Raw genomic sequence first — 26,467 nt, forward strand, 5'->3', positions numbered from 1 at the left:
CCTTTAGAAATCTGGTGTATAAGAAGATGCAAATTTAGAGCCTTAGCACAATTGTTGCAATTTATTGATGGTGGTGCACTCTCGATTATCTCTAAATATGTTGATAAAGAGCTAAATAAAGAGGTCAAAATCCTAAAAAACAATATCACTCTTTTCAAAAAGGGCAAAGAAGCAAGAAAGAAGTGTACCAACAAGAAAAGATTTGATTAGGAGGTTATATGGAAATTTGACATCTAACTTAGTTGAGAAATCCATGGAACTCAAACCATATACCATCAAACTTTGCATACCAACCTTTGACTTTGAATCAAGAAGCCATTGTTGATGTTGAGTAATTTGCTAGAGTTGTGAATGAAGTATACTTCATATGACTTTTGTAGAGTATCAAGATATAACTAAAGCTATAAAAGAGGATATGAGGAAGCCATTGATATTAGAGTATTCAAACTATTCATCAAGAGAAGGGGAGATGACAAAATTTATTAAATAATATGATCTAAGAAGATACTTTCATGAAAAAGAGAGAAGAAAAAATGAATTTACAAAATTTTAAAACCCTAATTTATAAAAACTAATCTTGTTTAACCATCAACTAATGTAAACCTAATCTAGCCATGTCCTAAATGAAATCTCATAAGCAAAGGTTTAGGGTTCAATTTTTACCATGGCCAGTAGTGGTGAATATACTCCAAAGAGATGGTAAACACATGAAAAACAACGCCTTTCTACCAATTAATAAAGAATGTCAAGCAACATTCATTATTAATTGCATCCTTCAAGTGCTAAAGCAACCACTCCCAATTTGTGTCATTCTCAATATCAACTATAGTAAATAACCAAAGATATAACACTCTTTTCATATCAACATCAATAAACAGCCTAAGAGTTCCATTTAGCCCATTTAAAGACCTACAACATGAGAAATAAGTTAAGTATGCTCTAAAAGTAATGAAAAACTGCTTGAAGCAGCTTATTTCATCTCTTCTATGAATACTTTGCTCTTAGGATTGCTCTCCAAAAACTTCTCACAGTACAAAGAAAGCTTTACATAAGCTTCTCTGTGATTTTTATGAATTTCTTCAACTACTTTATGTTTTTCCCTCTAATCTCACACATTAATACCATCTTCTTGAACATCCTAGATAATACTTCTCACTTCAATCCTAGTTCTTTTAACAAGTTTTGCTAAAACCTATCAACAATTTACATAGAGCTAACTTTCTTATTCTCTAAATGTTTAACTCCTCTACATTGATAAACACTTGTGAAGGTTCAAATCAAACAAGTTAGCCTTCCTTCTAGAACCAATTCATGCAACTTCCAAGGGCAACCCTCACTCTTATAAGTTATAGTATGTCTTTTCCAATCCGATGCAATCATGTGGAGCTCATAGTGATCATAAATAACATCAATCCTGTAACTTCTTGATGGATCCTACAGTAACCCCCAACCCCAATGCTTGATTAACCTTAATCCCTAATCCCATTTACCCAAAACTAAATAGAATATTCTAGATTATTTTAAAATAAGTAGAATGTTCCAGATTATTCTAGTTGAAAGATTGAGTAAAGGTATTTTTAGTTTGCTTAAGAAAACTTGTAAGGGGAGGGTGTACTTAGAATATGCTTAGATATTCTAATATGTTCTACTGGTTGTTATTCATTTAGATGAATCTTGTATTTATAATTTATAATTGTTTATATTCAATAATATTAATATTCTGTTTATAAATTAGAAATATGCTTATAACAATAAATCTATATTTGATTAATTTGATTAATAAATAAAAATAACACTAATATTAAGCAAACAAAACGTTATTGCATGCAATGTGTAGCAAATTATTGTAATTTTCAAAACTTCATTAGAGAAAATTTATAATCTTAGAACTTCTAGAGGCAAATTTGTAATTTTACAAAGTTAAAATGATAAAAATGTAATTTTTCATTACTCCAAAGCATATTAAGCATCTAGTTACTCCTTAAGAGCAATGCAGCTTTAGTGAGTGAGTCTAATGAGAAGTTCTATAACATAAAGTCAATTGTGGCATTAGTAGGTGGCCTCTAGACTTTAGTTGTACTAATCTTATAAGAAATAAGAATAATCTCTTTGTGTTCACCTTTGCAATGATACCACTTTACTAGTTAAGGCACTGCTCAATTTCAACCTCCTCTTGCTGCAGGGAGCCATGCATGTTTCCATATTGCATCTTTGATCACAAAGCTTGGAAGCAAGAGATGGATGTCTTCTCAACATCCATTCATAAATGGACTCTCAAGTAAATGAAGAGTCAACCAAAGAGATGCCAAACACCACAACAACTCCACAATTTGATGTCAATCTCGATGCTGTAAGTGTTGTTCAACCACTTCCAGAGTGGACTTAGGAATTGATAGAGCAACAAAGAGAACATTCCAGGATAGGCACATTGCAATGCTCCCTCTTGCTTGGAATCTAGAAAGGTCTAGTTATGAACCTTAACAGTTTAGGCTCTAATAATAGGTAGGATTCAAAATGGATCTTGAATCCCTCAAAACCTTCTCTATTAAACTCACAAATTGATGACTTTCCTTCCATAGTGGTATCCTTTAAGATCTAATTGACCTGCGACAGGGAAGCCTGGTAGGTGAGCTAATGGCTAGTTTCTCTAGGAATCTCCACAGAACCTAATTGCCCAGGGCTAGAATGAAGTTGATAATGATCCATATGATTGACAAGCTTCCCTAATTGGATTTGAGGTGCTCAGGGCAGATCAGCCACCTCAAGTAGAAGACTAGAAAGGATTGAAATCTTCAATCCTTATTGCCATTGCCAAGATTGTTTCCCATAATCATTGAAAAGGAGGTTAAAATAGGAATATTACTTTCATATGAAGTTTAAGCAATTATTGCAAACATTAAATAAAATTTAAAATCAAATTTTTTAAATAAATAAATATAATCCAGGATATTATTATAAAAAATAATAGTGGAATGGAAGACTTTATTATTGATTATAATAATGAAGAGTCAAAATGATTAAAAGAACTCATGGAAAATACACCCAACAAATAAAAGAAACAACAAGAAATAATAAAATTATAGATGACAAAAAAAATGTAATGTAGAAACACTTAGTTTGCTTTGGTTTTTTATATGTTTTCTAAGCTCTTTTATAATTTATCACATCTCTAATCAATCACTCATGCAGTCCCAATGTGTATGTATTCTACCTTACCAATTCCACTTTTTATAATTAGAATATAATTTGAGTGGCATTATACATATTATAATGTTACAATCAAATTACTAGCTAGAAAGCATTATTTCTTGGAATAGAAAAAATGAAGGTAATGAATTTTTTAAGATTAATAAAATAAAATAAATTTTGGAATAATTGTCTTCACTAATGTACATTATAATATGGAATATATATTTATAATCTTAATAATTTAATTGCAATCTATTAAATTAACTTCTAAAAATTATAATTTAATATTTAGATCCTTTTAGAAAATATTAAATTAAGTTAATGTTTGGTCTATATTTTCATGTAGTTTAGCATCATAAAACATGCATTGTGGTAAGTTGCCATTTTGCACCTAATGAACGCAGCACACCAGTGAAGAACAAGGCATTGTCTTTTAAATCTCCCTCCAGGGAGTTGGAACCATCACTGCTGCAACACGCCTCCTCCTTCATCTAAATTTTACTAATGTTAATATTAATGTAATAAAATATTATCATGAATAAATGAACTAATTTCACTTTTAACTAATACTGGTGGGAAGAAAATTAGAGTTAATGATTTCAATTACATAGAACATATGCTTTGTATTTCTGGAAGTTCTTCCATGAATTCGGCAATGTTAATAAAGATATGCTTGCCCATGCCAAGTGCCCTGCATGTTTCCACCCTTGTCCTCAGAAAGTGTTTTGCATATCTCCTCCACCTTACTTCTTGAGGAAATGCTAAAGCAAAATCACCAGCTAGATCTCAACAAGTGGTTTGCAGATCAAAGAGTTAGATTGGGCCTCACCCCTTTCTTTCTTCCACCTTGCCCTGCAAACAGTTCCTGGCACACAGTCATCACCGACGTGGATTGCATCTCTCCATCTTGGGCAAATACTTCTTGAGGTTGAGGAAACGCTGATTGACTGTAAGTTCCACCTACAATCACCTTGCATGAAAGTATTGGACGATTCACCCCTCTCAAGAAGACCCTCAGCTACTGTTGTCTTGCCGCAAACTCCCACAACTCTGTATGACTCGCAATCCTTGCCCCTCTTTGGCAATCGCTCCCTTATCACGCCACCTTGTGTCCACTTGGAGCTTCTTCCAGGCCTTGTCCCTACACACGTAGTGCGCTTGCTCGTGTTTGATATTATTGTGGTAGTCATAAACCACAAGGGTCGGAAGATCATGGGGCTCCCAGCAGTGGCCGTGAGCTTACAAGCCCTCTCGCACTTCCCATGCACCGCCTCTTTGTCTCCACTAAAGTATTTAAGCTCGTATAACCTTAAAGGGATCCACCCAAATAACTTTGCCACCTTTTTGGTTAAGTTTAGAGCTAAAACACAAAAGAATAATGCCACGGACAAATTATTTCCTTTTCTGTTTCGCCTCGTTCTCCCGCTTCATGTACAACCGGTTCAACACGGACTTGGCCTCACACTGTGGAAAGTTACTCAAATCGTAGTAGTGTGGTGCTATATCGATCAGCCTGTCACACACAAGAAGAATCACAGCGTCAAACGAAGAAAAACTATTGGCAAAACCAAACCAAAGACACGTACCAGTCACCCCGGACCTCGGTGTTGATCCGGATGTAGTTCCTTGTGGTGAGCACGAACTCATTGTAGATGACGAACTCCGGCTTGCGCTCCAGGCACGACGAGGGATGCAAGCTCACCGTCTAAAGAGAAAGAGCAGCGTAAGTAGCTTCGAAGCAGCAAAAAAACGATCACAGACCTGGTTGTCCTTGACAGTCAAGTAAGTCCCGTTGCGCTCCAGGTGCGCCACTTGCATGAAGTAGCCCGCCAGCATACACTTCCGGATGTTGGTGTAGTAGTCCCGGCTTTGGAAATCTGTGCTGCACAGCTTGAGGTTGTAACGGTTCATGATCCGAACCAGTTGGTTCCGGACGTTGTCTGCCGACTTTAACGCTCTAACATTGAGGAAGTTGTCATAGCACCAGTTGCTGTCCTCGTCTGTTTGCACAAAGAAAGAAAAAGAAAACCCAGTTGACAAAGCAAGGAAAGCAAAGGAAAAGAGCGCTTACTGTTTTGCTTGTAGGCGTGGTAGACGTTGAGCAAAGTGAGATGATCCCCATCAACATGCGCGAACCTCGACTTTGCTTCATCGGCAGACTTCTGCGCGTCTCTTGGGCGAAGAAAGCAGTTCGGGACTATGGAGATCAATCAGTTCAAACCAAGGTTATCACAGGTAAGGCAGCACCCGGGGTCAGCAGACGTAGAGATGCGGAAACCGACGATCTACCTGAAAGCATCGCAGTGATCGACAGGATCTCGTTCGAGCAGTTAAACTCGGGGCTGACCACGAGCATCTTCGACATCTGTGGGTCCAGCGGGAACTCGCTCATCAGCTTGCCGAGGTGTGTCATGTTCCCATCGTCGTCGAGAGCGCCCAAGTAGTTTAGCAGCTCCAGAGCTCGCATCAGCGTCTCCGGCGCTGGAGGGTCCATGAAGTCGAAGTGAACCAGGTCGTCGATACCGAGCTTCTTCAGCGTCAAGACCACGTTCGCCAGGTTGGATCTCAGGATCTCCGGATATGTCTGTGGCTGGAGATCGTTGTTGAAGCTCCTCTCGGTGTAGAGCCTGAAGCACTTGCCAGGTTGCGTACGTCCAGCACGACCAGCTCTTTGGTGAGCGCTAGCTCTGGAGATGGGCGATACCAAAAGCGACTCCACCCGTATCCTGGGATTGAAAACCTTCTGCTTGGAGAAACCGGGATCGATCACGTACACGATCCCATCGATGGTCAGCGACGTCTCGGCAATATTGGTGGACACGACAATCTTCCTTCCTGGAGGACCACCTTCTCTTGCCGGGGGTGGCGCGGAGTCGAAGATCTTTTGCTGCAAAGCCGGGGGGAGTGACGAATAAAGCTGTACCACCTTCACAGGACCAGCCTGTTCTCCACAGTTCTGCACGTCGCGAGCAATCTTTTTACACGCATCTTCTATCTCTTCCTCCCCCGTCAGGAACACCAGGATATCACCAGCGGGCTCGCAGGTGTGGATCTGCACGACCGTCCGGATGGCCGCCTCTAAGTAGTCCCTTTCCGGCTCCTGCGTGTAAAAGATCTCCACTGGGTGCAGCCGTCCGGGCACTTTCATCAGTGGAGCACCGTTGAAATACGCCTGGAACTTCTCGGCCTCCAAAGTAGCACTCATCACCACCAGCTTCAAGTCGGTCCTGTTCTTCAGCACCTCTTTCAGCAGCCCAAACAGGACGTCCGTCGCAAGAGTTCTCTCGTGAGCCTCGTCGAGAATGATAACGCTGTATCTCTCCAGCAACGGGTCCGTCATCGCCTCTCGCAGAAGCATACCATCGGTCAAGTACCTGGAAAGGAAAAAAGGAAACTTTACCACGGAACACACACAGATCCGTAAAGAACTTACTTGAGAATGGTTTTGGCACTGCTGCAATCCTCAAACCGGATACTATACCCGACTTCTTCACCGACAGTCACGTCCATCTCCTCGGCAACTCTGCGCGAAACCGACATAGCGGCCACTCTTCGAGGCTGTGTACAAGCAATTTGCTTGCGATTGGAAGTGTATCCAGCCTCCACCACGAATTGGGGGATCTGTGGCAATCACAAGAATTATAGCTCAAGAACTAACAGCAATCGATCATCCATACCTGTGTTGTTTTACCGCTTCCGGTCTCTCCCACAAGAATCATCACCTGGTTCTTCGCCATTGTGTCCATAAACTCTTGCTTCTGCTGCCACACCGGTAGCGTCTTCCTCTTGTCGAGAATATCGTGGTACCTCTGCGAAAACGGCCGGTGCGTGTAGGGATTGAGCAGCGACACTCCATTCGACTTGGCCTTGTGCAGGGCGCCATCGTCCACGACGTCGAAGAGGCTCAGCTTGCGCTTACGCTCCGTCGCCATCGCCGAGAGCTCACACACACAAGACCTAACCCTAAAAAAATCCCCGATAAACCCTAAATTCTCCTTTCTTTTTCTTTCCCTTTGAGGGAGCGAGCTGGAATGCCCGGCGATGGATGATCGATCGAGGTAAGCGCGATTTCTTCCTTGGACCAAGCGCTTATCGATCCCCGCATTGTGATTCTCAGATGATGGACCGAAATAAGCGCAAGTTCTTCCTTGGAGCGAGGATCGAATGCTCCCATTGCGATTCTCAGGTGGGACAAATGGAAGAATTCTTTGTTCCATTTGTTTCGTTCCTCGAGGCGGTTTGTTTGTAGGTAGGTCTTAGCTTTCTTTGTTTTGGTGGAGAGAGTATACATCGCATCCATCCATGCTTTTTTTTTTTTTTTTTTTCTTTCGTTCTTTAGGCAAGCTATCGAGAGAAGCTGTCGATTCTTGGGTTAGGCAAATGCCAGTGAAAGCTTTCACTCCCTTTCGCTTGATATATCTCCATTTTCTTTACTCTCTTTCTCACTTTGAATGTTTTGCAGCGTGAAGCACGGCAATTGTGGAGGTAGCGGAGATCCAAGACACTCAAATCAAGGATCAATCCAACAGGTACGTAGCCTCCTACTCCTACTCGATCGATCGATCGATCCAAGCGCAAAAAAAAGAGAGAAGTTTTTTTAAAAGTTGTCGTGGTTTCGAGGCACACTAAGAGAGGAAGAGCTCGACTCGTGTGCACAGAGAACAAGACAAGCACCGTACTTGTTCCGTGCGAGCTGGCCAAAACTCGTTTTTGAGCCGCTCACTCACATCACTCACAGGCATCCTGACTATTTAGTCCCATTGGGCCCTCCTTGAAAGGTATAGTAGTCTTTTTTTACTCGCAAGCTCCTCTCATTCTCTCTTGAGTGTTGCAGAGCACAGCATCATCAAGGAGGAGAAAAAAAAAGAGGAAAAACAGTGAGAGGGATTCTCACTGCTGCGGAGAACTCACAGATAAGTAGCTCATCATCAACTGCTCATATCGATCTCCGATGGGTTTCCAGTTCTCGGCCGTTTTCGACATCATGTGGAATCATCCACTGGTGTGCGGATCCATTTTGTTGCTGCTCACGCCCTCGCTGTTCCACATCCTGCTCTACTTCTCGCCGCTGCTCATTTCCACCACTTTGTTCATCATCGCGCTCATCAGCATGAAGCCGAGGTTGGAGGAGACCACGGAGGAGCGCGAGCGATGGGCCAAGGGGGAGAAGTCCATTCCCAGCGTCATGGACGAGAGCTGGCCGTATGGAGACTGGAGCCAGGCGAGCAACGAGGCCGTGGCTGTGAAGCGGAGACGATCGGAGGTGGATGGCTCCGGCCCGACCTGGATGGAAGTGATTGAGGAGTGGAAGATCAAGCTTGCTTCCTGGGTGGACGAAGTTTTCAAGGCCGGAGAACTTAAGCCTCTTGCTGGAGAACCGGTAGCTCCTCCGGCCGAGAGCAAGAAGAAGAGTGGAGAAGAAGATGGTGTTACGCCCTCGACTGTTCGTGATCATCCTCCAGTGGCTTTTGCCGGGTCGAAGCTCGAGGAGTCGGCTCCACCGAAAACTCTGGAAGAGGTCAGCAGTAGAACTCTGGTAGAAATAGTGGAAGAGGTAGAGGAAAAGCCGGTTTTGGTCGCTCCAGAGTCGAAAGTTCTCGAGGTTGCTCCGATCGAGGTGAAGGAGATCGATATGCCAGAGTTAGAGACAGTGGAGGCGCCTCTTCTAGAACAAGTTAGCGTTGCTGGCCCGGAGAAAATTCCAGCGAAAAGCGGACCGATCTGGGACGAAGAAGCTCCAGCGACTCCACCTCCGGCGGCCGAGTCCTCTCCTCCGGTTCCATTCTCAGACGATGAGTTGCTCGAGGTCTCGCTGCACGATCCGGTCCAGGAAACCGTCCGTGAAGATCTTGAGGAGATCCTTCCAGTGAAAGATCTCGTCAAAACCGAGGAGCCACCGAAGAAGAATCCCGAGGAAATTCTTCCAGCCAAAGAGATCAACCGAGCTTTCAAGTCATCGCCAGTTTCCAAGGAGCCGACTACCACCTCTCCGGCAGCCTCGGCCCGGGACGTCCACCGGCGAATTCTCAAAGATCTTCACACGCAGCTCGACGAGCTCCAATCCAAGCGGCGCGCCAAGTAGTGAGTGCCTCACTCTCCTCTGTTGGTATGCTTTCCTGTTCGTTGTTAGCTCCTGTTTTTCCAGTTTTCGTTGTTCCTCCAAAGTAGAAAGTTGAGCTCTTTGTATGCTTGATTTCACGGATTTATAAAGCTGGCTAATGCAAGATGTCGTTCTTTTTGGGATTTTTTTATAGCACTCAGGTTCTCTCGAGGAGAACATCCACGAAGAACACAACCGGGCTCTAGAAAAACTACACTACACCAAAGAAATCAAGAGAGAGGAGAAATCCAAGGACAAGGTACAAGAGGTCAACAAAGACAAAACGAACAACGAAGATCTTTGTGAATCTGACCGCTACATTGTATAAAAACAAAAAAACCTCCAGTTTAGTTCTAATCACGCTTTAACCTGTGATGAGAGCGCCCGCCCGTTTAACCCCGTCCCCGTCATAATTAGAGAATTTACCCGAAAATCCTGAATGTCCGTGCCCACATTTACTTCCCTGGGGCCAACTCTTTTTTTAACTCCCACCGTCGTCGTCTCGTCCGGCGGCCAGCTAGAACACGTAAAAGAAAAATTATCATAGTAATTACTCAAGTGGGGTAGAAAATGAATGACGGGCGTCGTAATCCAGGCCCCGCATTTACACTGCTTGTGCCAACCGAATCTCTCTGCGGCGAAAGAAATCCCACAACCCTAAAATCTAAGCCTTTAGTAAGAAAGAGAACGTTATTTAGCACATTCCGTCCGTACATAGAATAGTCCTACCGTACCCAAGGCCGTACAGAGAGGGGTTTAAGCCCACGGCGGTACACAAGGCCGTACAGAGGGGTTTTACGCCCCCGGCGCCGCCTCTTGGGCCTTGCCGCCGGCGTAGCTGCCGTACTCGCGGGCCTTCTCGGTGGCCTGGTGTACGGAGCCCAGAAGCCTCTGGCGCGCGGCCTCGATCTTGTCGGAGCCGACGGGATGCCTCCCCTTGAAGTAGTTGTAAATCCACGACACGGAGGAGAGGAAGGCGACGAAGGCGACGCCAGTGATGACAATGCCCGAGACCGCGAGGAAGAGGACGATGCCCAGGGGGACGAGCACCGGGCTGAAGAAGAGGAAGACGGGGATGCCGATCACCACCGCCAGCGCCAGGCCGCCCAGCATGAATCCGCCCACCGTCAGCACCGCCACGGTGCCCAAGAGCAGCGCGACGAGCCCTAGCACCTGGCGCGCGTTGGGCGAGTGCTCGCGGAGCTTGCGCTCGCCGCTTTGCATCTTGTCCGCCATGGAATTTGGAGCGAGAGAGAGAGAGAGAGAGCTAGAGCTGCGAGAGAGTGGTCTTCTTTCCAGCGAGACATGGGGTTTATTATAGGACACAGCAGCGGCATGTCGTTGTTGGTGCATGGCATCCACGTGCCACACTTCTACTTTTTGTGCCCTAAAAAGATCCTACAATTCATCTTAGCTTTTGACATAAGGGGAAAAATAGTTTAGGGCTTGCGAGGGAGGAATGTCGTTTGTGCGGGCGCTCAAGCGCGTGTCCAGATTCTCGTGGTATGTGCTTGTTGGCAGTGAGATCCTCTTGGTTGATTCCTGTGCGCTTCAGGGCCACTGGAAGATTGGAATCAAGCTCTGGAATTGATCGCTGCGCGATTCCATTCCAAGCTTTGGTTTTGGGAAGGAATGCTGATCGTTTGAGCAGGTTTTTTTAATCGTTTGGTGTGTGGTCTTGTTTTTCTGACCTTCGTTCTTTTTTTCAGCTCTTCCAGGAGAAAGTGTCTTACCAGAGAGCCCTGGACTCGAGGTAGCGTCTTGGTTTCGAGAGTTTTAGCGAAAGCACTAAAATGCCGAGTTGTCATTCTGTAAGCTGAACTGTTGCAGGCTCCAACTTAACGCGCGAGAGATGCCTCGGATGCGAGTTTTCGTTCCGGCCAGTGCGTTTCATGTGCAAAGACGCTGGCGTTGAAGGTCTGCGCTGTTTTCCTTCATTGTATCTGGAGCTCCCATTCTTTTTCTGTTTGTTTTCTTGCAGACGAGAAGGAGTCACATAAACACAAGGCTTCTCACGAGAGCAAGAAGCAGAAAGAAAAAGAGGAGGACGATGAGAAACGGCGTGTTCTCAATGCGGCTCTTACGTATGTTGTATGTACACTCGTTTCTCCGTTCTTCCTAGAGAATTCAAGAGCTGTGATACTTTTGCAGCCTACTTTGGGATGGACAGAGGCCGCCATTGCAGCGGGAGCAAGAGACGTAAATCTATCGCCCGCGATCCTTGGAGCCTTTCACAGGAAAGAAGCTGCTCTCGTGGAAGTAAGTCTTTCAACAAAAGGTCTCTTGTTTTCTCAACAGACACTCTCTCCGTTGCTGAGCAGTACTTCATGGATGAATCGCTGGACGAACTTACGGACGCTGTTGAAGAGCAAAGCGAGGAGCTCGAGAAGCTGGTGCTGCATGAGAGATTGGCGAAAGTCATCCGCATTCGTCTCGAGATGCAAGCTCCTTATATTTCCAAGTGGGCTCAAGCTTTGAGTATCCAAGTAAGTTGTTCTCACTTCTCCCAAGCTTTAAACTCTTCTATCCTTTCTCTTTGTACCAGGCGAATCCCATTAACCTTCCTGTCGCGATGAAACAACGAGCCGTGCTAATGGACGAGATCTGGCACTCCGTCGGAGACAGATCCACGGACTGGGATTTCTACTCCAAGCGAGCGATCCTCGGCGGAGTCTACACAGCAGCAGAGGTTTACATGCTCACAGATTACTCTCCCGGTAAGTACAAACGCTCTCGCAAGTTTGTTTTCGCGACCAGATCTATTTTTTGGTTCCAGGATTCAGGGATACTTGGACTTTCACGCAACGCCGGATCATCGACGTGATCGATTGTAGGAAAACTGCCAAGGAGGTAATGCAAAGGCTCTCGGAGTCGTGGAAGTTTAGGCCGGTTTTGCTGAGCGGTAGTGGAATGGTGCAGGCAGCTCAATTGGCACAGGCCATCGGTGCGGGATTGGGCAACACCATAGCTACCTTCTTGAAGCAACCACGGCCTGGACCGTGAGAAAAAAAAAACGCAAAAAAAGCGAGAAAGAACTCGTAAGAATCGATAGAAGAGATAGAGAGGATAGAAAACTATCTTATGCTCGATAGTTCTACAATACGTGGCCATTTTATTGGTATCTTTGATGTGGACAGATCGCGACCGTTCACGCAAAAACTATGAACAAGACAAAGAACCCGCATTGGTGGTAGGGTTTTGGAACAACGGCGCTATCTCTCGATCGATCGCTCGCTCCGTCGCGGCGCGCGCTACCGGCGATCAGGTAATGCTAGCTCCCCGCCGCCGCTGCCGAGCTGTAAGCGCCATTGCGCCAGCGTTATATGCTTGCAGCGAGATTCTGGGCTCCGGCAGCAGGATTTTCTCGAAATCCCGACTTGCGAGCGCTGAAATCGACGACGATGGTGGCCACTGCGACGCACCAGGATTCCCCTCTCCTCTTTCGACAGCTCTTCGAGAAGGACTCGTGTACTTACACGTATTTGCTTGCGGACATTGGGCATCCAGAAAAGCCAGCAGTGGTAAGCAAAGATATTTCTTCTTTTGTGTTTCCTTTCTTCTTCTTTTGTGGCTAAGTTGTGGAGCTTCCAGCTGATAGATCCCGTGGACAAGACCGTCGATAGAGATGTAAACTTGATCAAGGAACTTGGGCTAAAGCTCAAGTACGCGATGAACACTCACGTACACGCCGATCATGTCACTGGAACGGGTCTCCTGAAGGTACTCTTTTTTCTTCTTTTGTCGTTCTTTCTTCTAATCACGGTTCCTTGTTTAGAGTAAACTCCCGAGTGCAAAATCCCTGATATCCAAGGCGAGCAAAGCACAAGCGGATGTTTTCGTGGAGCCAGGAGAAAAGATACACTTCGGGAACTTGTATTTGGAGGTACATTTTTTTCTTTTCACTGCTTTTAGCTCAAAGATTTATTTGCACAGGTTCGTCCCACACCGGGACATACCCAAGGATGCGTCACATATGTGTCAGGAGAAGGTGAAGGGCAGCCATCGCCACGAATGGCTTTCACAGGAGACGCTTTGCTCGTTAGAGGGTGTGGCCGCACGGATTTCCAGGTGTTTTATTTCTCTCTTTTTTGGCCTTCGAATCTCGGAGTAAGATTTTGCCTGCTTGCAGGGAGGTAATGCAAGAGAGCTTTACAAGTCGGTTCATTCTCAGGTATGAATGATTGCCTTATCCTTTTGGTGGAAATTGAATTTGCTGCTTCACTGCCAGATTCTCTCGCTCCCGAAGGACACCTTATTGTATCCTGCACATGACTATAAAGGGAATACTGTAAGTCGAGCTATCATGTTCTTCGATTTTCGCCCTTAACTCTTTTTTTTTTTTTTTCTCAAGGTTACAACTGTGGGGGAAGAGCTGCTTCACAACACTCGACTTACGAAGGACGAGGTATTTTCCTTTGCTTGGTTCGCGTGTTTCCTGACGTTGGCTTGCGATTTTGCAGGAAGCATTTGTAAAGATTATGGAAAGTAAGTGAATTTCTTGCTGGTCTCGTACACTTGAATAACTTTGTGTGTGTGTGTGCAGATTTGGGACTGCCTTATCCCAAGATGATCGATGTAGCCGTTCCAGCAAACATGGTCTGTGGCCTTCAGGAAGCGAATGCCGCGACAGCTTGATACCACGTCAAAAATCCTCGGAGAAGTCCAACACCATAAACACATACATACACTCCCAGTAAATTTCTGTCGTCGATTTCTGTGCTAACAATTCCGTTTATAAACAGTGCAAGGCAATGAAAGTGATCCATTCTCACTCTTTCTCCTCTTGCCTTTATTTTCTCTTTCCAGGGGAGGCAAAACTTTTCCAAGACTCGGGAGGTCCACAAATAAAATACAATACTCTCGGTCAGGTTTGATCTGAATTTTGTATCAACAACCATATTCATTGATCGTTCTTTTCCAGCAGAAAATAAAGAAAAGAAAACGAGAGCGATGTTCTCGCTACATGCCAGCAATACCTTTGACAAACCATTGATCTATCCCTTGACAAGGTTCCTTCATTCATTTGACTATATAGTGCCAGCAAACTTCTCGCGAATTTGAAAACTAACAATGGATCAAGGATTGTTAAAGATGCTTTGGCGATCCAGTGAGTCATGGAATCAGTGAGTTTAGAACTTCTAAGTGTCCACAAATTTTCTCGTCTCGAGAAACTGACCAAATTTGACTTGGATCCACAATTCCACCGAATATTAATTCGTCCGTACGCTTTGGCTCCGCGTGGCCATGTGGCACATAATGTGGCCGTTTGTCAAACGTTTGTTCGTACTACTCACATGAGCCCAAGTTGTGTGTGAGCGAACTTCTTCCTATAAGTTTACAGGACGAGGACGAATCCAAGCATTCCCATTCCCGTGTGACCGCCGTGCTAGGTTTTCTTGCGCAGTCGCAGATTTCCTCGATCGATCCGGCATGGACCTCAATGAGGCGGAGCTGCATTTGCTGGAGCGGCCACTCTATCTCACCCCGACCTGGGCCGTATCGGTGGTTTGCACTGGATTCGTCATCGTCTCGCTCGGCGCGGAGCGATCCATCCATTGTCTTGGCAATGTAAGTCGCGAGCAATGGATTTCTTATGCTTTCTTTCTCGATTTGTTTGTGTTGCCGCATTTAATGCCTGTTTTCTCCCTGTTTGTTCGTGACCATGTCGCGGCAGCGATCGTTTTTCTAATAAATTTTCTACTGCTTGCGACTTCTTTTTTGATCGAGATCTTTGATCTTTGCTCGATATTTTTTCTTTGGCAGTGGCTCAAGAGGACTAAACGAAAGCCTTTGCTTCATGCCCTCGAAAAAATAAGAGATGGTATAGCCTACGTGATCTCCTCGTTTGGTTGATATCACATTGTAATGTTTTTCTTGCTTTACAGAACTTATGGTCCTGGGATTTATTTCTCTCGTTCTCACTGTCACACAGAACTACATATCGCAGTTCTGTGTGGATTCCAGTTTCTACGACAGAATGCCTACACCATGCAAGCGAGAGTCGAGCAGCCACGAGATGGAAGGCAGCATTCACGCGGCGATGCTCGGGAACCTCAATCCCAGGCGACAACTGAATTCTCGTTTCGGGATCACTTGTGTGCACAAGGTGAGGATCGAGTAAAACCCTCGGAACTTCTCATGATTTTCGATGCAGGGGAAAGAACCATTTGTGTCGTTTGAAAGCCTCGAGCAGCTTCACCGTTTTATTTTTGTTTTGGGAGTGACTCATGTAGTGTACAGCTGCTTAACTATGCTGCTCGCTCTGATGAAGGTGCTTAACTTTGTGAGTTTCGTTTCTGTTAATGGTCTGACTTACTTCCAAGATAGATATATAGCTGGAGTTCCTGGGAAAACGAAGCTCACGCCGAAAGCCATGACAGTCTTAGTGGTAGAGTATGTCCTGCTTTTCTTGACTAGTAACAGCGTTCTTCTTTTGTTTCAGAAATAACGAAGACACTGACTCTCAGACGGCAATCCACATTTGTGCTTTATCATACTTCCAGCAGATGGAGCAGAAACAAGCTGCTAGTGTGGATCGTATGTGAAACCAATCTAGTCAGTCTTGTGACTTTTTCTAATTGCATACTTTCCTGCAGGTTTGTTTTCTTCGACAATTTGGACAGTCGGTGACACGAGCCGACTATTTGACTTTGCGCTTAGGCTTCATAACTGTAAGGCCAAGATTAACCGGTTTCATGATACTCAGCTGGGTTATCTCATACAGAATCATCACACGGGAACATCGTATGATTTTCATAGCTACATGATACGAACTGTAGAAGACGAATTCAAAGAGATTGTGGGCATAAGGTAAAAAATCCTGTTGTTGTTTGTCCTTGCTCAGGCTTTCTGTAATGCAGCTTCCCCTTGTGGATATTTGTGATTGTTTTTATGCTAATCAACGTACATGGTAAGTTTCTCCATTGCTGTCATGTCTAAACTTTACGTTTGTAACAACAGGTGTAAACTTGTACTTCTGGTTTGCGTTTCTGCCAGTGATTGTAAGTATTCTCACCAGCCCGAGCTTTATAATGTAACAAGTGATGATTTGCAGCTGGTAATTCTTGTTGGAGCAAAGCTCCAGCACATCATTGCAACGCTTGCTCTGGAAAATGCTGGTATTCGCGGTCGTTACATTGGCCAGGCATTGAAGCCTCGGGACAATCTATTTTGGTTCAGTAAGCCGGAACTTCTACTCTTCCTTATCCACTTCGTACTTTTCCAGGTCCGTGATAAGGTTTCTTCTGGTATGTTTTGTAACTTTGTATTTCCTTGGTCCAGAATGCATTTGAGCTTGCAACGTTTCTTTGGACTCTGGTAACATTTGCTGTGTTGAGATTTGCAGTTTACATTTTGGCGAGTTTTTTGCAGTGGCAATTTGGATACGAGTCTTGTCTCATGGCTGATCAAGCGTATAAGAAATACATCTACGTATATGCTCGCTTGATTTCGGGGTAAGGCACTCGAATAAAAAACAGCCTGACGCTTAAATTTGCTATGGCAGGGTCTTTGCACAGTTCCTATGTAGCTACAGCACCTTGCCCCTCTATGCTCTCGTCACTCAGGTAGCTTTCCTTAAATTTTTTCCTGATCGAGTGTATACAGCAATGGAAGAAGCAACGCGTTGACTCATCAAATTGTGGATGCAGATGGGTACAAACTACAAAAAGACAATATTCCAGGAAAGTATTGTGCACTCGCTAAACGTCTGGCGCAAGTCCGCTCAACAAAAAGCCAGACAAGCAGCAGCAGCGGAAGACTCTCACAGCAGTGATCACGACCACGACCATGATGAAACCGTCACGGGCAGGCACAAGGTCTTGAAAAGAAGTGGCTACTCGTCTATTGGGAGGGAGGAGGATGCATTTGTGGAGGAACATCCGTGTTGACAACACATGTGTTTACGAAAAGGTAATGGCTGGTGTTATAGACTTTGAACGGATCGTGCGTTGCGACTCCGGAGTCACGCCGCTAACTTTGTTTGTGTAACGTTCAACAGGCTGACTTTGAAAAGCTGTAACTCGTTCCAAGTAAGAATGTGAGCTTTTCTCGCTCGGAAGCTAATCAAACAGATGGTTTCCGGTTCACGAGCAAACGCGCCACTGAATTGACTGTTTACCAGGCCCGATGGAGGAAGAACACTTCTTCTGTGTATATAAGACACTGGAGGCGCGAGCACTGAACACAACTTGAGCAGTTCTTCATCCGATCGAATCGTATCAGAGCAAGGACAGCGCCTGACAAGAGATCCTGGTTTCTTACACAACGATATCATCACTCTCTTGGAACACAAGTATCAGCAGCAAGAACGTATCAGCAAACGTATCAGCAGCAGAAAGAAAAGAGCTAGAGATTTGTTCCTGGAGCGGAGGAAAATGGCTCACGGAAGGATACTTCTCGCGATCGCGTTCGTGATTTTGATCAGCGGCAGCGTCCACTGCTCCAGGCTGGGCTCGTTTTCGGTGATGAACCACCAGGCCGAGCTTGGGAGCTCGCTGCAAGGCAGTGAGTCTCCGGGAGGCCCTTCGAAATGTATCGACAGCCAAGATGGGAAGTGCCCGGACAGACCGTCGAGCGTGGATCTTCTTAGCAACAGGAAGGCTCAATCCGGAGTTGAGATGCTCGTCAAGGATCAGAGCACTCCCGGGCAAGGCCCATCCAAGGACAACCGCGACTAAATGCTGAAACATTCAATTGTATATAAAAGAGCCTGAAATTTACACTTAGCTGTCCTAAACGAGTATTCGGCATTTGTAGGGTTTACGCTGTTCTTGAGCGTTTATCTGGAGCTGCTTCTCCATCTCTGCTCGCTTCTCTGCTATGGACGCGTTGCGATTCGTGCAAACAAGGCGCAACCACAAGATCAAGGACGCTGTGCCTGTTTTGTGGCTCGGCTAGTGACAACAGCAGAGAAGCAAGTGGAGATGGAAAGGTAGATTCCAGAAGATCATCACACCCTGGTAAGTCAAAAGAACAAGCGGCTGGTTTTAAGCTGGATCATGCAAGAGGCAAATCTCAATGTCCATTTCTGGAATTTCGTGTGCTGCTCTTGTACATAACAGGGTCAAGATTAACTCTTGTTTGAACTAGTTTCGGGAGGTTGCGTTTTTCAGTCGTTTCAGATTTGATTATACCCATGGTTCGCAAAAATCGCAAACAAAACATTCACACATGGTTTTTGTGTTCCTTTGGGGACAACATAGAATATATTATATACATTATGTATAGGTCGACCTTTATCTTTAGAAAATTTAAAACCTGTGGTAGATGCACTATAATAAAAAGTCATTAGGAAAAGGTGCAAAGTTCAAGATATTATTTTATGGTTGTAAACAGTAACAAATATTGCAAAACAATTCATCTAAGTTTGTAATAACCCAGCGTAGGAGACATCTGACGGCCAGCATGGTCCAGACTGTCCAAATTGTCGGCGCAAACACGAAGTCACGTTCGATCCACGGTACGAATCGCATATCCCGGGAATCCACAGTAAATCTTACCAGGTGCAATGTATTTACCATGCTTCCCACATATATACGGCTTGCTCCTCTCTCTAGGTTTTCCGTGCTTCCCCCATATTTGGAGCAGCCCACTCTCGCCCTCTCGTTCCTCCGGGCGCGCTCTAATCTCTTCCCCAGGCAGGCGCCGGTCACTCAGGTGAGATTTCTTGAAGAAATCCCAGGTTCGACGATTCCAGCCACAAATCTGCCGAAATGTGGCTGCCCTGGTGTCCTTGTGCCTAGATCTGTGAATTTCTTGCTAGATTTGTGAGCTCCATGCTCGTAGGTAGCCAAATCCTCGGATTCTCGAGCTAAATCTCCCCGCATTTCGATTCCAGGCACGAGCGGCGCAATGGAGAGCTTCTTGTTCACATCCGAGTCGGTGAACGAGGGCCATCCAGACAAGCTCTGCGACCAGATCTCCGACGCCGTGCTGGACGCCTGCCTGGCGCAAGACCCCGACAGCAAGGTGGCCTGCGAGACGTGCACCAAGACCAACATGGTGATGGTGTTTGGCGAGATCACCACCAAGGCCAACGTCGACTACGAGAAGATCGTCCGCGACACCTGCCGGGAGATTGGATTCACCTCCGACTCCGTGGGCCTCGACGCGGATCACTGCAAGGTTCTCGTCAACATCGAGCAGCAGTCCCCCGACATCGCCCAGGGAGTCCACGGCCTCGGCACGAAGAAGCCCGAAGAGATCGGCGCTGGCGACCAGGGACACATGTTTGGCTACGCCACCGACGAGACCGAGGAGCTCATGCCGCTAAGTCACGTCCTCGCGACCAAGCTCGGCGCCAAGCTCACCGAGGTCCGCAAGAATGGGACTTGCAGCTGGCTGAGGCCGGATGGAAAGACCCAAGTCACCGTGGAGTATCGCAACGAAGGTGGCGCAATGGTTCCCATCCGCGTCCACACCGTGCTCATCTCCACCCAGCACGACGAGACCGTCACCAACGATCAGATCGCCGCCGACTTGCGGGAGTTTGTGATCAAGCCCGTGATCCCCGAGCAGTATCTCGACGAGAACACCATCTTCCACCTCAACCCGTCCGGGAGGTTCGTCATCGGGGGTCCTCACGGCGATGCGGGGCTCACTGGCAGGAAGATCATCATCGACACCTACGGCGGCTGGGGAGCTCACGGCGGCGGAGCTTTCTCTGGGAAGGATCCGACCAAGGTGGATCGGAGCGGAGCTTATATCGTGAGGCAAGCTGCCAAGAGCGTGGTGGCGGCGGGGCTGGCTCGCCGATGCATCGTCCAGGTTTCTTACGCGATTGGAGTCCCAGAGCCGCTGTCGGTGTTCGTGGATAGCTACGGGACTGGGAAGATCCCCGACGCGGAGATACTGGAGATCATCAAGAACAACTTCGACTTCCGCCCGGGGATGATTGCCATCCATCTGGATTTGAAGCGCGGATCGAACAAGCGCTACCTCAAGACCGCTGCGTACGGGCATTTTGGTCGCGACGATCCGGATTTTACTTGGGAGACGGTCAAGCCTCTCAAGTCCGAGAAGACTGCTGCTTGAGAAGCCAAGGGAGGTGAAATTCTTCTTTTTGTTTGTATTACCTCGCTAAAGGTGAATGAATCACGACCGCTGGAATTGCTTTTTTTTTTTTGCGTGCATTTCTTTGGACGGCCACGATGGCGCTGTAATCGTGGTGCCACATCAGAGATGTTTGATTACGATCGTGTTTGATTGCGATCGTGTGCCCGGAATCCTTGACTGCAATTCCACGATCCTCACAAGCCTGAGGAAGTACAAAATACTATCAAATATTATTGTTGCTTTAAAAGTATCCAATCTTGCCACTGAATTCCTCTGATATAATGACTTGATCAAATTAACTAAAGAGCTTTAAAAAAATTAATAACCTGAGTTTGCATATTTATTAAATGTTTTTGGTGTTTAAGAAATTTCATAATGTTTATAATTTATAAACACGAGATTAATCTTATTGCATATCAACCGTTAGATGGTAGAATAAATTAAAATATACTTCTAGGTGTTTAAAATTTATAAACACAAAATTAATCTAAATAAATATCAAGAATATACAAGAATATTCAAACATATTCTTAATCATTTGTTACATTTACGAGTTTCTGACTAAAATTTGAAAATTGAGGAGGCGGGATTCTAAAACAAACCAACTTGCCTCGGGCGCGAATCTGGAAATAGTCCGCGAGGAAACTCAACAGGAAATTCACTTTATTCCAGCCTGAGTAAACGACGAGATCCTTTTTGTGTGCTCCAAGCTTCTTCACCTATAAGATTGCTCTGATGCCTCCATTCCAATTGATCGACCCGAATGCCATGATGGAATTGGGCGATCGCCAATAATTCTATTCTCAATCTTCTTGCAACGAAACAAGATCTCTTCTCCCTCTAATCCCATCGTGATAGAGCGACATCCATGGAGTACTCGATGCTCATCGCTTTCTTCTGGTCGGTGGAGGGCGTCGCGGCCTTCTTCAAATTCCCAATTCCTCCCGATTTCTATCTCTTCTTCGAGCATCTCCAGCGCAAGATCCTCACCCGCTGGTCACTCTACCACACCATTACGATTACCTTGCGTTCGTGATGGAAAGTGGCAGAGAGATCGAGAAATCCAGCTGCGACAAGGAACTCCTCACTAACATCTATGACTGGTGGGAGTCCATTCCTTTCAATCCGCCAGCCACATTCGACACAATTGCCATGGATCCGGATTACAAAGCTCTGCTCATGGACGATCTCGCGAAATTCATGAAAGGCAAGGATTTCTATGCCTCGGTGGGACGAGCATGGAAGAGGGGGTATTTGCTCTACGGCCCCCCTGGAACCGGGAAATCCAGCCTGATTGGAGCCATGTCGAATTTCACTGGCTATGACGTCTATGATCTGGAGCTCACCAAGGGGTCCAAAACAACCAGAATCTCTGGCAGCTGCTGATTCACATCAAGGAGCGCGCGATTGTCGTGGTGGATGACATCGATTGCTCCATTCCAATCGAGAATCGCGAAGAAGACAATGCCCAGGTCCGAAAGTGGAGGAGGAGGAGGCGAGAAAAGGCGCTAGATCCTGGACAGGACGACAACCAGGGCGTGACGCTCTCGGCATTGCTGAATTTCACGAGTAGCTCATGTGGATGAGCATGTCCATTCTCCCCGGCCGGAGGAGCGCAGCGTCTAGTCGCGTCACGAAATTCGTGGTGAAGACGAAGATCCGCTCGCTGCCGCAGGTGGACCACAATCCATCGCTCGTTCGCGGCGTTTCGATCGCTGGCGGCGACCTATCTCAAGATCGAGGATCACGAGCTCTACCCGGCGATCGAATGCCTCCTCGAGAGCGTGAAGATGACCCCCGCCTCCGCCGTCCGGCATGGCGAGGATCCCACCGCCGCGCTAGAGAACGTGGTGAAAACCTTAGGCGGATAAGGTGTTGCGCGACGACTATCTCGATGATAGCGATGACGAGGAGGACGATTACGATGACTATGACGATAATAATGATGAGGACTATGGCGATAATCGGACAAAGTTTACTGCACTGCATTGTGGAGCAAGGATTGATCAGATCGCGAGAGAGTTTGTGATCAAGCCCGTGATCCCCGGATCTTCCACCTCAATCTCTACGCCATCGGAGTTTTCAGTGTTCTTGGATGACTCTGGAAAACAACTTCGACTTTCGCCCAGGGATGATCGCCATCAATCTGGATGCGGTGTGGATCTAGAACGTCATATCCTGCGCTTGGTGCCTTCGATGGTGAGCTGCTTACGAAACCTTTTATTTCACTTAAAATTTTTTGTGTACCCTTTTTCAACGCTGGAATTGCTGAATTCTTTTGGACGATGACATGCATGTAATGGTGGCCCTAAATTTCCCCTAGTGTTTCTCGGGTGGCGATGATGATTTCGGATCCATCAATGTTGATCCAAAGCCCAGGAGGCAATCTTTCTTCGTCCAAGGGATGGATCGCTATTTTTCCCTCTTCCAAGGGTTCGATTGGTGGGAGGAGGGGATCACTGGTCGTGGCGGCGGCGAAGATCCACGAGATCCTCATGCCGAAGCTCAGCGCCACCATGACCGAGGGCAAGGTCGTCGAGTGGACGAAGGCCGAAGGGGACAAGGTCAAGAAAGGGGATATCGTCGCGGTTGTGGAGTCGGACAAGGCGGACATGGATGTGGAAGTGTTCTACGATGGATATTTGGCTCGCATTGTGGTGGAAAGTGGCAGTTCTGCGGCGATCAACGAGTTGATCGCGTTGCTCGCAGAGAACGAGGAGGATATTGCCGAGGCGAGGAGAAAATCGATTGGATTGTCATCTCCAATATCTCCAGCTCCAGCTGTGGAAGCTCCTAAAGTCGAATTTCCCGACGCGCTTCCAGGGGTGGTGGCGGAGGAGAAATCTCTCGTCGCAACTCCTCATGCGAAGAAGTTGGCCAAACAATACAAGGCCGACCTCTCCAAGATCTCCGGAACTGGGCCGCATGGACGGATCGTCCCAGCTGACGTCGAGGTATTTGCTGGAAAGCCAGTGACGAGCCTGGGCAGTGTGCTGAGCTTGCAAGGTGTGGGAGCAAGCATCCTTGCATCGCCAAAGGAGCAGGAGGATGGAGCTCTAGTGGCAAATCCATCTCCATCTTCGGGAAAAGCTGAAGCTCCTCCTCGAATGGATTTCACCGTGCCTTTCACAGGCATGCAGGCAGCAGTGTCCAAAAACATGGTGGAGAGTTTGTCCGTGCCAACTTTCCGGGTCGGGTGTTCCATCTCGACAACTGGGATTGATGCTCTCTACAGAAAGGTTTGTGACTTCTTTTCCTACGTAACTTTGTTACTTCTTTTGCTAGCTTTTGAGGATTTTTGCTGCAGATCAAATCCAAGGGGGTCAGCATGTCAGTTCTTTTGGCAAAAGCAGCTGCTTTGGCGCTTGCCCGGCATCCTGTCGTAAACGCAAGTTGCAAGGAAGGCAAGAGTTTCTGTCACAACAGCAACATCAACATCGCTGTTGCCGTGGCTATCGATGGAGGCCTTATAACTCCAGTGCTCCAGAATGCGGACAAGGTAAACTCCTCTTTCCCAGATCAGATTTGAGTTTTGCGTTCGCTGTTTTCTCTGATGGCACTGTTGTATAATAGGCTGATGTCTACACCCTTGCTCGAAAGTGGAAGGAGCTTGTGGACAAGGCTCGTGCCAAACAGCTGCAACCCCAGGAGTACACCACAGGTTTCAGCAAACTCTAGTGTGTTTAAGCATTGCACAATACGCTTTGACAACCAATTACAGGAACTTTTACAATATCAAACCTGGGGATGTTTGGCGTGGATCGATTTGACGCTATACTTCCACCTGGCCAAGTAAGCATGGGTTTTGTCGAGTTTTCAGTGAGCTTGTTAAATTTCTTGTCTCCACAGGGCGCGATTATGGCTGTCGGTGCAGCCAAACCAACTCTTGTGGCAAGCGAGGGTCGCGTGTTTAGTGTTAAGAACCAGATGCAGGTATGAAAACGTCAAGGAATCTTTTGCTCATGAAACTTAAGTGATGGAATTGTCAGGTGAATGTGACTGCGGATCATCGGATTATCGATGGCGCGGACTTGGCATCGTTCCTCGATACATTCTCCAAAATCGTTGAGAATGCAATGGAGCTGACGCTGTGATCAAAGTTTTGTCTTTTAAACTGATTTCTGATTCTCTTGATCCACACGCCTACCTAATCGACCATTTTGTAGCATTTGTCCGCCACTGGAACGATTCTTTTCGTCGATCACTACACTGGCTCGATGTGCCAATCAGCACTGCCTACGCGCTACAAAACATGAGGTACGAATATCTGAGTTTGATCCCTATGCGAAGATGAAATTAACATAATAAGAAAAGCAAGTCCGGCGCCGAAAGAGTTTACTTTGTTTGACAAGTAAACAGTGAAGAGGACGAAGATTCGTTGGACGTTCCATTTGTGTGCTGTCCAAGCTTCTTTTCCCTATAAAGTGCGTTCTCCACTCCACCATTGGAATTGGGCGATCGCCGAGGTCAAGCCGAGTGATAGATTTCTTCTCTCTCTTCCAATCCACTCGTTCATACTTGGAGAGCGAGAGAGAGATCCATGGAGTACTCGATGCTCATCGCATTCTTCTGGTCCGTGGTGGGCGTCGCCGCCGCGCTCAAAACCCTAGTCCCCCCCGATTTCTATCGCTTCCTCGAGGATCTCCGCCGCAAGATCCTCCACCGCTGGTCACTCTACCACAGCATTACAATCAGCGAGCGCAGCGGCGCCGGAAGCAACGATCTCTACACCTACGCCGCCCTCTACTCGTCCAGCCTCAAGAACAGGGCCGACGCGCTCACCGCCGAGTGCCCTAGAAACGCCAAGAAGCTCACATTCACCATCGCCACTGGCCAGCAGGTCTTCGACGAATTCCGGGGCGCCAGGATAGTTTGGGAGCTCCAGACGATCGTGAGCGAGGGAATGTATCGCAGGGAGGAGCAGCGATTCCTCCATCTAACAGTCCCCAAAGCCGATCGAGGTCTAGTGCCCGATTACCTCGAGTTCGTCATGGAAAGGGGCAGAGAGATCGAGAAATTGGGCTGCGAGAAGGAGCTCCACACGAACATCTACGAGTCGTGGGAGTCCATCCCTTTCAATCCGCCCCCCACATTCGACACGATCGCCATGGATCCGGATTACAAAGCCCTGCTCATGGAGGATCTCACGAGATTCATGAAAGGCAAGGATTTCTATGCTGGGGTGGGGCGAGCGTGGAAGAGGGGGTATTTGCTCTACGGCCCCCCTGGAACCGGGAAATCGAGCCTGATTGGAGCCATGTCGAACTTCACTGGCTATGACGTCTACGATCTGGAGCTCACCAAGGTCCGGAGCAACCAGGAGCTCCGGCAGCTGCTGATTCACGTCAAGGATCGCGCGATTATCGTGGTGGAGGACATCGATTGCTCCATTCCAATCGAGAATCGTCGCAAGAACAAGAAGAAGAAGAAGAAGAACAAGGACAAGGAGGACGAAGGAAATATCTCCAAGATCCAAAAGAGGAGGAGGAGGAGGAGAGAGAGGGCGCTAGATCCAGAGGATCAGGGCGTGACACTCTCGGGATTGCTGAATTTCACGGATGGATTGTGGTCCTCGTGCGGCAGAGAGCGGATCTTCGTCTTCACCACGAATTTCGTGAAGCGATTGGACGCTGCGCTCCTGCGGCCGGGGAGAATGGACATGCACATCCACATGAGCTACTGCTCGTTCGCGGCATTTCGATCGCTGGCGGCGACCTATCTCAAGATCGAGGATCACGAGCTCTACCCGGCGATCGAAGGCCTGATCGCGAGCGTGAAGATGACCCCGGCCTCCGCCGTCGAGACGCTACTCCGTCATGGCCAGGATCACACCGCGGCGCTGGAGAATGTGGTGAAAACCCTAGCGGACAAGGTGTCGCAGGGCGACGATCTCGACGACAACGAAGACGAGGAGGACGATTCCAGCCTCTGCAGCAGCGGCAGCGACAGCGACAGCGACGATAATGACGATAATAATCAGGATTAGCATAACACTTAGTTTTTGACAGTGACTGGCCGCATTATTGTGACAAAAGTTGGAAGAAAAATCTTTCCACGTTTTTTTTTTCTATCATGTGCTGTGGTCTTTGTGTAGACTGTGCAATGTGATTGCAAACATAACAT

The 26,467-nt window shown here is 46.8% G+C and overlaps 9 protein-coding genes across 14 annotated transcripts; 7 read left to right on the forward strand and 2 right to left on the reverse strand.

Annotated features, from left to right (window-relative positions):
* Nucleotides 1-4,493: 4,493 nt before the first annotated feature.
* Nucleotides 4,494-7,121, reverse strand: LOC112346572 (probable pre-mRNA-splicing factor ATP-dependent RNA helicase DEAH2). The gene is made up of 7 exons (XM_024675848.1): nucleotides 6,867-7,121; nucleotides 6,623-6,810; nucleotides 5,479-6,563; nucleotides 5,261-5,386; nucleotides 4,951-5,189; nucleotides 4,776-4,894; nucleotides 4,494-4,702 (listed from the first exon to the last, which is right to left on the reverse strand). The coding sequence occupies exons 1-7, from the start codon at nucleotides 7,119-7,121 to the stop codon at nucleotides 4,582-4,584; spliced, it is 2,133 nt and encodes a 710-aa protein (XP_024531616.1). The 3' UTR covers nucleotides 4,494-4,581.
* Nucleotides 7,122-7,181: 60 nt separating this feature from the next.
* On the forward strand, nucleotides 7,182-9,688 carry LOC9642537 (fibrous sheath CABYR-binding protein). 6 transcript variants are annotated; one of them, XM_024675850.1, is made up of 6 exons: nucleotides 7,182-7,247; nucleotides 7,307-7,438; nucleotides 7,652-7,718; nucleotides 7,820-7,967; nucleotides 8,024-9,270; nucleotides 9,444-9,688. In XM_024675850.1, the coding sequence occupies exons 5-6, from the start codon at nucleotides 8,141-8,143 to the stop codon at nucleotides 9,493-9,495; spliced, it is 1,182 nt and encodes a 393-aa protein (XP_024531618.1). In that variant the 5' UTR covers nucleotides 7,182-7,247; nucleotides 7,307-7,438; nucleotides 7,652-7,718; nucleotides 7,820-7,967; nucleotides 8,024-8,140; the 3' UTR covers nucleotides 9,496-9,688. The 6 variants fall into 6 exon arrangements, with proteins under 6 accessions (XP_024531618.1, XP_024531617.1, XP_024531620.1 ...); XM_024675849.1 differs by having other exon boundaries at nucleotides 7,848-7,967; XM_024675852.1 differs by having other exon boundaries at nucleotides 7,307-7,375.
* Nucleotides 9,689-9,818: 130 nt separating this feature from the next.
* Nucleotides 9,819-10,720, reverse strand: LOC9641856 (oleosin 16 kDa). Its single transcript, XM_002971255.2, has one exon. It carries the CDS (start codon nucleotides 10,640-10,642, stop codon nucleotides 10,085-10,087), a length of 558 nt encoding a protein of 185 aa, XP_002971301.2. The 5' UTR covers nucleotides 10,643-10,720; the 3' UTR covers nucleotides 9,819-10,084.
* Nucleotides 10,721-10,727: 7 nt separating this feature from the next.
* On the forward strand, nucleotides 10,728-12,412 carry LOC9642538 (ubiquinone biosynthesis protein COQ9-B, mitochondrial). The gene is made up of 10 exons (XM_024675856.1): nucleotides 10,728-10,792; nucleotides 10,845-10,940; nucleotides 10,999-11,042; nucleotides 11,120-11,206; nucleotides 11,271-11,380; nucleotides 11,441-11,548; nucleotides 11,611-11,775; nucleotides 11,835-12,006; nucleotides 12,066-12,139; nucleotides 12,209-12,412. Exons 1-10 carry the CDS (start codon nucleotides 10,749-10,751, stop codon nucleotides 12,290-12,292), a joined length of 984 nt encoding a protein of 327 aa, XP_024531624.1. The 5' UTR covers nucleotides 10,728-10,748; the 3' UTR covers nucleotides 12,293-12,412.
* On the forward strand, nucleotides 12,396-14,065 carry LOC9642064 (persulfide dioxygenase ETHE1 homolog, mitochondrial). Its single transcript, XM_024675855.1, has 10 exons — nucleotides 12,396-12,554; nucleotides 12,607-12,810; nucleotides 12,881-13,009; nucleotides 13,065-13,172; nucleotides 13,223-13,357; nucleotides 13,419-13,460; nucleotides 13,518-13,577; nucleotides 13,641-13,694; nucleotides 13,750-13,774; nucleotides 13,833-14,065. The coding sequence occupies exons 1-10, from the start codon at nucleotides 12,417-12,419 to the stop codon at nucleotides 13,922-13,924; spliced, it is 987 nt and encodes a 328-aa protein (XP_024531623.1). The 5' UTR covers nucleotides 12,396-12,416; the 3' UTR covers nucleotides 13,925-14,065.
* Nucleotides 14,066-14,594: 529 nt separating this feature from the next.
* LOC9642065 (MLO-like protein 11) lies at nucleotides 14,595-17,376 on the forward strand. The gene is given in 14 exon segments (XM_024675986.1): nucleotides 14,595-14,857; nucleotides 15,053-15,110; nucleotides 15,175-15,395; nucleotides 15,444-15,560; nucleotides 15,617-15,826; nucleotides 15,886-15,960; nucleotides 16,014-16,099; nucleotides 16,150-16,199; nucleotides 16,250-16,290; nucleotides 16,344-16,514; nucleotides 16,571-16,606; nucleotides 16,661-16,743; nucleotides 16,794-16,854; nucleotides 16,939-17,376. Coding segments are annotated over 14 exon segments (1,587 nt in total). The 5' UTR covers nucleotides 14,595-14,719; the 3' UTR covers nucleotides 17,179-17,376.
* A 1,459-nt stretch (nucleotides 17,377-18,835) lies between these two features.
* On the forward strand, nucleotides 18,836-20,411 carry LOC9642066 (S-adenosylmethionine synthase 2). Its single transcript, XM_002971067.2, has 2 exons — nucleotides 18,836-18,946; nucleotides 19,128-20,411. Exon 2 carries the CDS (start codon nucleotides 19,142-19,144, stop codon nucleotides 20,321-20,323), a length of 1,182 nt encoding a protein of 393 aa, XP_002971113.1. The 5' UTR covers nucleotides 18,836-18,946; nucleotides 19,128-19,141; the 3' UTR covers nucleotides 20,324-20,411.
* Nucleotides 20,412-22,809: 2,398 nt separating this feature from the next.
* LOC112346619 (dihydrolipoyllysine-residue acetyltransferase component 4 of pyruvate dehydrogenase complex, chloroplastic-like) lies at nucleotides 22,810-24,438 on the forward strand. Its single transcript, XM_024675987.1, has 7 exons — nucleotides 22,810-23,334; nucleotides 23,392-23,583; nucleotides 23,652-23,843; nucleotides 23,918-24,005; nucleotides 24,066-24,136; nucleotides 24,194-24,277; nucleotides 24,334-24,438. Exons 1-7 carry the CDS (start codon nucleotides 22,840-22,842, stop codon nucleotides 24,436-24,438), a joined length of 1,227 nt encoding a protein of 408 aa, XP_024531755.1. The 5' UTR covers nucleotides 22,810-22,839.
* A 180-nt stretch (nucleotides 24,439-24,618) lies between these two features.
* LOC112346665 (AAA-ATPase At3g28510-like) lies at nucleotides 24,619-26,397 on the forward strand. Its single transcript, XM_024676155.1, has one exon. The coding sequence runs from the start codon at nucleotides 24,885-24,887 to the stop codon at nucleotides 26,328-26,330; it is 1,446 nt and encodes a 481-aa protein (XP_024531923.1). The 5' UTR covers nucleotides 24,619-24,884; the 3' UTR covers nucleotides 26,331-26,397.
* Nucleotides 26,398-26,467: the final 70 nt, after the last annotated feature.

Source organism: Selaginella moellendorffii, unplaced genomic scaffold (genome assembly GCF_000143415.4).
Source record: "Selaginella moellendorffii unplaced genomic scaffold, v1.0 SELMOscaffold_16, whole genome shotgun sequence".
NCBI lineage: Eukaryota > Viridiplantae > Streptophyta > Lycopodiopsida > Selaginellales > Selaginellaceae > Selaginella > Selaginella moellendorffii.

Bases quoted from the DNA above. Each gene is read 5' to 3' on its own strand.
- LOC112346572 (XM_024675848.1), bottom strand. From the start codon at position 7,121: ATGGCGACGGAGCGTAAGCGCAAGCTGAGCCTCTTCGACGTCGTGGAC. The intron at 5,190-5,260 runs GTAAGCGCTCTT...TTGTGCAAACAG, and splicing joins CCACGCCTACAAGCAAAACA to ACGAGGACAGCAACTGGTGC. The intron at 4,703-4,775 runs GTACGTGTCTTT...TGTGTGTGACAG, and splicing joins ACCGAGGTCCGGGGTGACTG to GCTGATCGATATAGCACCAC.
- LOC9642537 (XM_024675850.1), top strand. From the start codon at position 8,141: ATGGGTTTCCAGTTCTCGGCCGTTTTCGACATCATGTGGAATCATCCA. The intron at 9,271-9,443 runs GTGAGTGCCTCA...ATTTTTTTATAG, and splicing joins TCCAAGCGGCGCGCCAAGTA to CACTCAGGTTCTCTCGAGGA.
- LOC9641856 (XM_002971255.2), bottom strand. From the start codon at position 10,642: ATGCACCAACAACGACATGCCGCTGCTGTGTCCTATAATAAACCCCAT.
- LOC9642538 (XM_024675856.1), top strand. From the start codon at position 10,749: ATGTCGTTTGTGCGGGCGCTCAAGCGCGTGTCCAGATTCTCGTG. The intron at 11,549-11,610 runs GTAAGTCTTTCA...GTTGCTGAGCAG, and splicing joins AAGAAGCTGCTCTCGTGGAA to TACTTCATGGATGAATCGCT. The intron at 11,776-11,834 runs GTAAGTTGTTCT...TCTTTGTACCAG, and splicing joins CTCAAGCTTTGAGTATCCAA to GCGAATCCCATTAACCTTCC.
- LOC9642064 (XM_024675855.1), top strand. From the start codon at position 12,417: ATGTGGACAGATCGCGACCGTTCACGCAAAAACTATGAACAAGACAAA. The intron at 13,695-13,749 runs GTATTTTCCTTT...GCGATTTTGCAG, and splicing joins CTCGACTTACGAAGGACGAG to GAAGCATTTGTAAAGATTAT. The intron at 13,775-13,832 runs GTAAGTGAATTT...GTGTGTGTGCAG, and splicing joins ATTTGTAAAGATTATGGAAA to ATTTGGGACTGCCTTATCCC.
- LOC9642066 (XM_002971067.2), top strand. From the start codon at position 19,142: ATGGAGAGCTTCTTGTTCACATCCGAGTCGGTGAACGAGGGCCATCCA.
- LOC112346619 (XM_024675987.1), top strand. From the start codon at position 22,840: ATGCCGAAGCTCAGCGCCACCATGACCGAGGGCAAGGTCGTCGAGTGG. The intron at 24,137-24,193 runs GTAAGCATGGGT...TTGTCTCCACAG, and splicing joins CTATACTTCCACCTGGCCAA to GGCGCGATTATGGCTGTCGG. The intron at 24,278-24,333 runs GTATGAAAACGT...TGGAATTGTCAG, and splicing joins GTGTTAAGAACCAGATGCAG to GTGAATGTGACTGCGGATCA.
- LOC112346665 (XM_024676155.1), top strand. From the start codon at position 24,885: ATGGAGTACTCGATGCTCATCGCATTCTTCTGGTCCGTGGTGGGCGTC.